Raw genomic sequence first — 11,150 nt, forward strand, 5'->3', positions numbered from 1 at the left:
CTTGAAAATAGAGCTCTTTGGCAACGCACACCAGTTTTGGGTTTGGGGTCGAAATGAGAATGCATAAGTGGGAAATGGAACCCTATTCCCTATATAGTGCACAACTTTTGACCATCAGTTATCATATTAAAAACTGTAAAAATGTGCCTCCACCTTATGGCAAAATGTGTAGAATTGCAGGAAATAGTGGCCCCCACCCACATAAAAAGTTACCCATCCCTGCTGTAAGTACAGAAATTTAGTTAACAAAGTTATGCAATACCCAATTCCCCTGTGTGAAAAAGTAATTGCCCCCTTACACTCAATAACTGGTTGTGCCACCTTAAGCTGCAATGACCGCAACCAAATGCATCCTGTAGTTGTTAGTCAGTCTCTCAAATCGCTGTGGAGGAATTTTAGCCTCAGCGACATTTGTGGGTTTTCAAGTATGAACTGCTCGTTTCAAGTCCTGCCACAACATCTCAATTGGGATTAGGTCTGGACTTTGACTAGGCCATTCCAAAACTTCAAATTTGTTGCTTTTCAACAATTTTCATGTAGATTTGATTGTGTGTTTTGGATCATTGTCTTGCTGCATGACCCAGATGTGCTTCAGCTTCAGCTCACAGACAGAAGGCCTGACATTCTCCTGTAGAATTCTATGATACAGAGCAAAATTCATGGTTCCTTCTATTAAGGCAAGTCATCCAGGTCCTGAGGCAGCAAAATATCCCCAAACCATCACACTACCACCACCATGCTTGACCGTTGGTATGAGGTTCTTACTGTGGAATGCAGTGTTTGGTTTTTGCCAGACATAATGGGACCCACCTCGTCCAAAAAGTTGACTCAAGTTTGCCCAAAAAGCGTCTAGAAGCACCTGGATGATCATCAAGTCTCTTGGAAGAATGTTCTATGGACAGATGAGTCAAATGTATAACTTTTTGGACGACATGTTTGTAGCTCAAACCATTCTGGCTACAGAATGAAGATCCGGCCCCGGGCTTCTTCGGGATCCACCCTTGTCTCACAAACACTGGATGCAGAAGAAATAGAAGAAATAGACGAATCCAATGGTACAACCTAGAAGTCTGTAGCTCAAACATACAATGTTTAAAAGGGGTTAATAGTCTTAAATAACTCAGGCGCAATGGTGGGACTTATTAATTAAGATATGGGCTGTTTCCTTTCCATTATGTTTTTTACCTTTGAGGAATGGTGACATCAAATATGGGGTGACTTTGAAGTGGGTAAGGAAAGACAGAGAAGGAGTGGGTGAGATGGGGACTTACAGTATATGACTGCTAGGAACCCGCATGCAGAACTATTTCCAAGAAAGGCTAGATGGGAAATTGTTATAGGAGGGAGACTTAACTCTAGACTAAGAGATATTTATACAGGGGAAGAGGGAGTAGGTAAAGGATGTACATTTACATTTTAGTCATTTAGCAGACGATCTTATCCAGAGCGACTTACAGTTAGTGTATTCATCTTAAGATAGCCAGGTGAGACAATCACATATTACAGTCGTAGTAAGTACATTTTTTCTCAATAAAGAAGATGTCTGGTTCACAGCAGGTTTGGGGTCAATCCAATTTAAATTCAGTCAATTCAGGTAGTAAATTGACATTCCAATTCTAATTTTCCTCACAACTTCTTAATTTTCAATTGGAATGGGTATTTCAGTTCACGTCCTGAATTGACTGAATTAAAATGGAATTGACCCCAACCCTGGTGGATAACACAGGGTACAACCTGCATTGTGTTGTTCCTTTACCTGGAAGCCCAGCAGGATGCAGAGATACCATGGTGGCCTATCATTGATGGAGTAGACCAGATCCAGGCCTTTGTTCTGGTCCTCCAGACCTTCTTCCAGGCCCTCTGTGTGAGACCCATCCATGTCAACCCTCTCTGACTGACCACTGTCCGGGCCCTGTGGAGGAAAACAACTGTCTTTAGAGGGGAAGTTGAAATGTGCGGTTTTGTTCCTTGTTCCATATAGTTCAGCTTTAAAGGGGCAATCTCCAGTTTAAACAATAACAAACTATTTCCCACCACTATTTTGGTAAAAAGCTGAGGGATAGGGCTGGAGAAATGTAACCACTCTCAAATTCATAGACAGAGCTATGGGTGTAAGAACTGACCATCAATGATATCAAAATGATAGTTTTAACTAAGTTTTGAGGCTATACGGTATATTTACAAACATTGGAGTAAAACAAGCTTATATTTTGGTATTTATAAGTTATATTCTTCAAGAATCAATGGGTAAATATCATTAATTTATAAGTCCAAATATGGATTTAGAAACTGCAGGTTGCCCTTTTAAGTCAAAATCTGTAGTAGAACACGAAAGCTGATGATGTTAAATCTCTACTTTTGAGTGGAATTCCTTTTTTAAATTGGATTTTGCGATATATACTTATATACTGTACATACTTACATAAGCTTACATGTTTTGACCTAAAAATAACCCTCTGAGGCTACCCATCAAGCTAGAAAAATGGACATCAAAGTAAATTATTATTATTATCATAAGAAATTCCCAAAACAATCTAAAAACCTAAAATTCTTGATGAAGTAGTTTTCTGAGAAAAACAGAACAGAAACAGTCCAACTACAACCACACAGGATTGTGTTAAATCCCTTTAACATTCTTCTTTGATGTCAAATTCTAAAAGAACAGCATGCCAACGACAACAAAAAAAAACAAGAAAACAAGAAACATCTGCCTGTGAAGGAAGTCTTAGTGGTATTCCTACCATGCCCAGTGATTTTTATTTTACCGCAGGGAAAAAGGGTATGCCTAATATACGCTAGTGCTACTGTGTAACGGCCACAGTGAATGTTCAATCATTGAAATGACCCTTAGGAATCCATTTCCATGTCTCCATTATGGCCTGAGCTATGGATTCCCAGTCCCATCTTTTGTCCCATGCACCCTGTGACCGTGAAAGGGAAATCTATACCGAGTCTGATGGGAGCATGTGATAGGTGATATGGTAAAAAATGGCACCGGTGTGGGCAGCTAGTAATCCATTCTGACGGTAAACAGGGCCAAATAGTCCACAAACGCTGCTTGAAACCAGTCAGTGTCCTAAAGATAAAGAGGTCAGGCCCATGTTAACACGCATCCCACAGGCCATATTCCATTCCATATGCTGTGTGTGTTCCTTTGACTGTTTGAGGTAATTCACTATGGATTAAAACTTGTTTAAAAGAGGGATTGCTTGGTTGACTGAGCTCAAGTAGTATTGTTTAATCAGGCAAGAAGTTGATTTTAGCAATTATAAAGTAGCAGGTATAGATATCCCTTGCATTGTAGAGACACACACATGATGACGCTTATGTTCAGTCATACACCTTATTTGTGTCTACAAACACTTGTGTAAAAATGAAATGCGGGCAGCTATTCCTAACATAGCTACCTTCATCATGACACCTAATCCCTCATTGAGGTAAGGTGAATGATACATATGAAATGTGTGGTATGAATACGTTTTCACTGGCAAGAGGTGGAGAGGAAGCAGGTATTGGGGGAAAAGGTTAAAGCAGGAATGGATAGCAATGTGTTCAACAGGTACAGAAATCTTACAACTGTCACAAAAAAAGCCTTAAAATCCACTCTGAAAGCCTTTAATCTCAGAACAGTACCTTCGATGCCTCATCACATGAACACAGTCATAGAATTCAACAGGACTTCTCAGAACCAATCCATGTGTCTTTGCTTGTTTGAGCCACAGAAGGTAGACTTATCCAACAGCTGGTTTCAGCGATATGTGCTCAGGCTACTATCTGCTAATCTTTTGCTGCCACCTAATGGATTTCCCCTCCACTTTCCTTTAAATGTGGATCACCATGTGCGCCATCCCATAACAAGGGATGGGCAACTCCAGTCCTCGGGGGCCGGAGTGGTGTCACACTTTTTCCCCATCCCTAGCAAATACAGCTGATTAAACGAATTGCATTTTAAACTGAAGATCATGATTAGTTGATTATTGGAGTCAGGTCTGTTAGCTGGTGCTGGGGATGGGGCAAAAATTTGACACCAATCAGGCCCACGAGGACTGAAGTTGTCCATCCCTGCCATAGACATTGATAGTAATGTTGTAATAGCTTAAATGAAGCGAGCTTTTCACTGCATGTGGGTGTGTAGCCCACTGTACATCATGCCACAGAGCATGATGGCCCTCTAAACCCAAATCATAACCAGATGGCCTCCCACTAGTACTTCCTTCACTTTCCTCATTCCATTTTAGAAGTATAACAGGCCAGTCTTGGCAATCAGTTACTACATTGCCACCTTACAAACACAACCAACTGTGGCTTTTCAACAACATTATGTATGGAAAATTACATTACATGACCAAAAGTATGTGGACACTTGCTCGTCGAACATCTCATTCCAAAATCATGGACATTAATATGGAGTTGGTCCCCCCTTTGCTGCTATAACACCCTCCACTATTCTGGGAAGGCTTTCCACTAGATGTTGGAACATTGCTGCGGGGACTTGCTTCCATTCAGCCACAAGAGCATTTGTGAGGTCGGGCACTGATGTTGGACGATTAGTCCTGGCTCGCAGTCAGCGTTCCAATTCATCCCAAAGGTGTTTGATGGGGTTGAGGTCAGGGCTCTGTGCAGGCCAGTCAAGTTCTTCCACACTGATCTCAACAAACCATTTCTGTATGGACCTCGCTTTGTGCACAGGGGCATTGTCATGCTGAAACAGGAAAGGGACTTCCCCAAACTGTTGCCACAAAGATAGAAGCACAGAATTTTCTAGAATGTCATTGTATGCTGTAGCGTTAATATTTTCCTTCACTGGAACTAAGGGGCCTAGACCGAACCATGAAAAACAGCCCCGGACCATCATTCCAGAGAATGCGTTTCCACTGCTCCAGTGTAATGGTGGCGAGCTTAACACCACTCCAGCCGACGCAATGAAGTGCTGACGTTGCTTACAGAGGCAGTTTGGAACTCGGTAGTGAGTGTTGCAACCGAGGACAGACAATTTTTACTCGCTACGCGCCTCAGCACTCGGAGGTCCCATTCTGTGAGCTTGTGTGGCCTACCACTTCATTGCTGAGCCATTGTTGCTCCTAGATGTTTCCATGTCACAATAACAGCACTTACAGTTGACCGGGGCATCTCTAGCAGGGCAGAAATTTGACGAACTGAGTTGTTGGAAAGGTGGCATCCTATGACGGTGCCACGTTGAAAGTCACTGAGCTCTTTAGTAAGGCCAGTAAGGTGAATGTTTGTCTATGGAGATTGCATGGCTGTGCGCTCAATTTTATACACCTGTCAGCAACGGGTGTGGCTGAAATAGCCGAATCCACTAATTTGAAGGGGTGTCCACATACTTTTGCATATATAGTGTATTATGGATATTTTTTTTTTTTTTTTTTTTAAGTAGACAAGATCACTTCCATTTCTGAGCACAGCATTTAGTTCAGAACAGATGTGGAATGCAACCGTTACATTACTGTTTAATGCATCATGCTGTTGCTGAATTGATAATGAATACACAATATTTGTTCGTTCAGCACTTTGGGATTTGGTGTCTGTCCACCGGACCATTACATTCTAAATGCTGGCATCTATCTGGGACACACAAACTGTTGGTTCAGATACACCTTCCACTTGTTGTCATGAAGTCGGAAAAACATTTAATGCCTTAACCCTCCCGTTGTCCTAGGGTCAAAATGACCCGCCACTGTGTTGAACCAACTTTATTTAATTTTTATATTTTGGGGATCATTTGTGAGAAGGAGGCAGTGAGACTTTAAAGAAAGTATCACTGCCTCCTTCTCACAAATGATCCAAAAAATATAACAATTAAATAAAGTTGGTTCAACACAGTGGCGTGTCATTTTGACCCTAGGACAACGGGAGGGTTATTAATTCAAACATTATCTCCAGACAGTCATGGACTCTAGTCATGGTCTCAATGTTTATCTTACACTTGTGAGGCTTGTACATTTCTACTCTGTGAGATTTTGATCCTTGTAAAAATATTTTACCACATGTTATTCATTCACCGCAAAGTCTTTATCTGGTCAAAATGCAGCAACAAAAGTAATTGTTGGAAATACTGCAGTAGAGATACAGTGTAGGAATTAGCAAACAATCTTCAACGTATACATTTCTTTCTTTTTTTTTTACTCAAATGATTGTATAATAATGTGCTATTAATTTGATTTATTGATTTTTTAGCTGATTTGATTTGACTATTTTAGGGTGTGTTACCTGGTCTTAGGGTTATTGACAACTGTGGGATTTGCCTGTTCTTCGCATTTTCCTAACTCAATGTGCTGGGAAAATGCCACGACATGAAGAAAGATGAATAACACTGCAGTTTAGTCCACCACAGTTGAATGCATTATATTGAATTAGCAATTAAATAAACTCATACATTTATCATAAACGTCTGCTTTGGCTCAGCCAATTGTTTCTAAAATGATTTTGTGCAGGCAGCTGTTGTTTTGGTTGTCTTGTTTGCTATGATAGGTTGGGGAGAAATATGCTTCGGGGGGTGAAAATAAAGTCTCAATCCAGCTGTGTACACTGAGCGCCCCATTCAGTCTGAAATAAATAAAAAATAGTAATTCAGCAACATTTACTTAAGCCCCATAACTATAATGCATTATTATACGAATATAAAACATTTTAAGACTTGTTTGTCATAAGTACGTACAGTACAACCCCTTTATCATGTCTTATTATCATCTTATAATCATCCTTATAACAGCTGGGGATATTGAATCGTTTCATTTTACCGTACAAAGGCAATACATGTAGCCGGCTATACACTGGTATCCCCAGTGGACCCGTTCGTACATAAAACCTTCTCCATTCAGGCTGCAAAGGCATCGATTTCATCTTTAACTCAATATAATGGCGAGGAATGCTAGTCCCGGATGCGGCGTATCGCGTTCAGCCAATCAGGTTGCAGCAGTCTGAAGTTTACCCCTGGCTGAACACAATGCGCAACATCATTAGCCACGTTAGCATGGTGGTGGAAAAATGTGTTTCATAAAAAAGTACGCACATTTTCCCAGTTTTTTCCTTCTTTTCGCCATTAAATCGAGTTAAGGAGGAAATCAACGCCTTTGCAGCCTGAGTGGAGGTTTTATGTACGAACCGGCTCACGGGGGATACCAGTGTATAGCTGGCTGCATGCATTGCCTTTGGATGGTAAGATGAAACGACTCAATATAGCCTTAATTCATCCTGGCTAACTGCCTTTCTGAGTCAGTTTTCTAGACGTTGATTACCATTAAGGCTTTGCAGTGGGAGACAGAACTTATGCATATAAATAAATAAAAATGCCAATTGTATGGGAGAATATTTAAATTATTCCTTAGGAGTCAAACACGTAGTTTATAGGTTATAACTGTGTTATTATCATTTTAATGTCATTTCTTGTCATTTCTATATATATTGGTTTTGCATTGCATGACTGTTTTTGATAACGACATATCTATGCTACATGCTGTGGAATCAAACAATGTTTTCCATTGATCTACCCAGTCTGTTCAGTATGCTCTGGGCAAATTACATTCCACAGTAGCTTAAATTCAGCTCTAGTTTCTAAGATGAATAACTCAGCCCTTTGTTTTCCTCCTGTGCAGAAGTAAACCAGCATGAATACAGTTGGGAAAAGTTCCCACATCCCACTAAAATGATGTTCATTTCCCCTCTCGATTGAGACCCAACATCATGAAATTCAGCATAAGAAACCAAAGATTTCAAGGAACCAATGAACACTGAACATACATTTGAGAGTATGTGATACTTAATGCGGTGTGATTTGGCAGTTCTTCAGTTGTTTTGAGAGAGTGAAGCAGCACTTACCCTAAAGGCAGGGTTGACCGTTCCCTGATCGCTCAATCCTATCTCAACTTTGGGGTCCTGGGTAAGATGCATGCTGGTGCGTAGGCACAGAGACAGTGGTGGCTGGACGCTGAGGCTCACAGGTACCCCTCAAACTTCTCAAAACGCTACACACTCACTGGAAAACGCTGAGAAACTCTGGACCTTAGGAAAGCATGAAGGGCCACGTCACGTTGTCAAGGAAACCACAGCTTAATCACTAGCAAAAAGTTGTTGTATAACCTCCAAACTTTTTGTTGTTTTACCCCCTGACCTTTTGTCATGTGTCTGTTGTGATGTTGTAGTGGGTAATATTTGTTATATATGCATATTATATACACCTCACATGCGCCTCATAATAAGACTATGCAATTAATATGTTAACAAAGTCTATTAAATTAATAATCTGACTCCATAAGATGATTTAGCAATATGCAAGATACTATAGTTGAGTTACAGTAATAGGCAATCAAGAAATGTCTGAGAATGGAATTCTAAATACAATTGTATTTAATTAATTTGTAAATTGAATGATTACATTTACAAGGTATAAAGCTTAAGTTACAAAGCATTAACATGCGTTAATAAGCATGGTCAGAGAGGGAGAGAGACAGAAACCATGGCTTGAGCCATGGCCCATAGAAAGAAAGAAAGAAAGAAAGAAAGAAAGAAAGAAAGAAAGAAAGAAAGAAAGAAAGAAAGAAAGAAAGAAAGAAAGAAAGAAAGAAAGAAAGAAAGAAAGAAAGAAAGAAAGAAAGAACGTTTCTCACCACAGCAGTTCAGGAACATAAAAAGAGAACGATACAATGAATCTGAGACCTTTACAACATCTGAGTTGTTTGGATAAAAAATCTGAGTTGTTGACCAATAGCATTACTGTAAAGTTAACCTCCAATCAGATATTAGACCTACAGACCTGTAAAGACAACATAACCTCTGCTACCCAGGGTGTGACAATGGGGGCTGGTGAGATCAACACTGATGAATCCTTGCACACAGTTGATAAGAGTCACTTCGGGGCTGGGCTGTGTAATGTCTCTGCAGACCAAACCCCTTCCTTTAATTCATTGATGTGAATGGAGATGTTGACACACTATACACAGGCACATGCTAACACACGCCAGTGTGCGCGCACACACACACACACACACACATGCACACAGTCTTGAACAACTAACTTTGTGGGGACACACAATTCAGTCCCATTTAAAATCCTATTTTCCCTATCCCCTAACCCGTACCCTTAGCCTAACCCGTACCCTAACCCGAAAACCTAACCTTAACCCTAACCCTAAACCTATCCCTAGCTCCTAAGCCTAACCCTAAAACTAACCCTAACACTAATTCTAACCCTAAACCCTCTAGAAATAGCATTTGACCTTGTGGGGACCAACAAAATGTCCCCAGTTGGTCAAATGTTTGTTTGTTTACTATTCTTGTGGGGACTTCTGGTCCACACAAGAATAGTTAAACACGTCCACACATACCATACACACATTGAAATAACATTGAACTATTTGCATGGACTCTCTCCACACACACACACACACACACACACACACACACACACACACACACACACCACACACAGTCATAATTGCTGTTACTACTTACTATGCATTTTAAGCTGCTCAATTAAGACACTATCAAGTCACCAACTTGATAGTGTCACTAACCAAGTTACGACCGCCCCCAGCCTCTGGAATGCACTCCCAGACCACCTGAAGGCACCACCGAGTCTGGGCTCCTTTAAAACGAGCCTAAAAACCTTTCTCTTTAGGAAGGCCTTCTGTCGATAGCTGTGCTCCTTGGTGTCCTCGTCCCTTGTAGCGTCAGCTGGGTTCTTTGTGTCAGTTGCCGTGTCTAGCGGCATCCATTTATTTTCTAAATTGTTTTTATTTTTTATTTTATGCACTTTGGGATTATTCTGTATAATGAAAAGCGCTGAAAAAATGTAAGAAATTATTATTATTACTATCCACTTTAGCACATTTCGTAGTATTTACTGTATATTCGTATTGTGTATACATTTCCAACACAAATATTTTGCACTACTTTGTATTACTTATTTGTTTACATTTTTATAAAGTGTACTGCACTGTTTTGGAGAGCTTGTAAGCATTTCACTGTAGTGTTTACACCCTGTATCCTGTGCATGTGACGAACAAACTTTGATTTTCTAATGAAATATCATTGTTGGTTGGTGAATCTAATTTCTGCTTCACTTTATTGTCAGGTTTCACATGTAGTTATCACCACAACATTTCCAATAAACAGCAAAGGACTTGGTCTGTATCTCTGAGAAAAACCCTTGACAGTATACAGTAATACTCTGTTCTACTTCTTACACTTATCTAGTGTAGAAATTGGGTTACGGTCGTCATATGATTATTTATGACATGCATTGTCCATTAACTGTTTTAGTAGCTAGGTTTCCATCCAATTGTCAAAGGAATTTCATGCAAATATTTGAAATATTTCCACCAAATGCACTTGTTGCAGATAACAATCAGTGCGTGATGACGAAGTGCACACAGCATTTAATTTTTCACTCAAGTTTTCAGAATGACTGCAACAACAATTTGTTTTTCCAATGCATAGCTGCTCTTACTGACACATTTCGATCTCAATCGGTCAACGCTTGCTTTTTGGTGAGTGTGGTTTCCTTTATAGGCAATTGACCTCATAATCAGATAGGCACAGATGCAAAGACTATATTTTTGGGGAGATGCCATCACCTTTTATTTTTTACATACATTACATTCTGTCAAGATTTTATACATTTTGAAGACTCAATGTGTTCCACATGCTCCTTTCCACTGGTGTTCTTCTTTAGACATGCAGGGAAAAAAGTACCTATAGAAAGTCTACAGCCCTCTTGGATTTTTCCACATTTTATTGTGTTACAAAGTGGGATCAAAATGGATTTAACTGTCATTTTTTTGTCAACGATCTACACAAAATACTCTGTAATGTCAAAGTGGAAGGGAAATTCTCACATTTAAAAAAAAAGATTAATGAAAAATAAAACTTTGATTAGATGAGTATTCACCCCCCTGAGTCAATACATGTTAGAAACACGTTTGGCAGCGATTACAGCGGTGAGTCTTCTTGGGTAAGTCTCATAAGCGCTTTGCACACCTATATTGTGCAACATTTGCCCATTATTCGTTTCAAAACTATTCAAGCTCTGTCTGTGTTAGGGATCATGGCTAGAGAACAATTTTCAAGTCTTGCCATAGATTTTCAAGCAGATTTAAGTCAAAACTGTAACTTGGTCACTCAGGAACATT

The 11,150-nt window shown here is 39.9% G+C and overlaps 1 protein-coding gene across 1 annotated transcript in view; it reads right to left on the reverse strand.

Moving 5' to 3' along the window:
* Positions 1-7,911, reverse strand: part of LOC311134895 (solute carrier family 23 member 2) — a gene marked incomplete at both ends in the record, with an annotated part of 65,582 nt that extends 57,671 nt beyond the window's left edge. Inside the window, 2 exons of the mRNA XM_084168661.1 lie at positions 1,757-1,912; positions 7,840-7,911. Coding sequence (XP_084024787.1) covers positions 1,757-1,912; positions 7,840-7,911 — 228 coding nt within the window. The remainder of the gene's footprint in view (positions 1-1,756; positions 1,913-7,839) is intronic.
* Between the last annotated feature and the right edge of the window lie 3,239 nt (positions 7,912-11,150).

This window comes from Coregonus lavaretus, assembly GCF_964263955.1.
Source record: "Coregonus lavaretus genome assembly, chromosome: 9".
NCBI lineage: Eukaryota > Metazoa > Chordata > Actinopteri > Salmoniformes > Salmonidae > Coregonus > Coregonus lavaretus.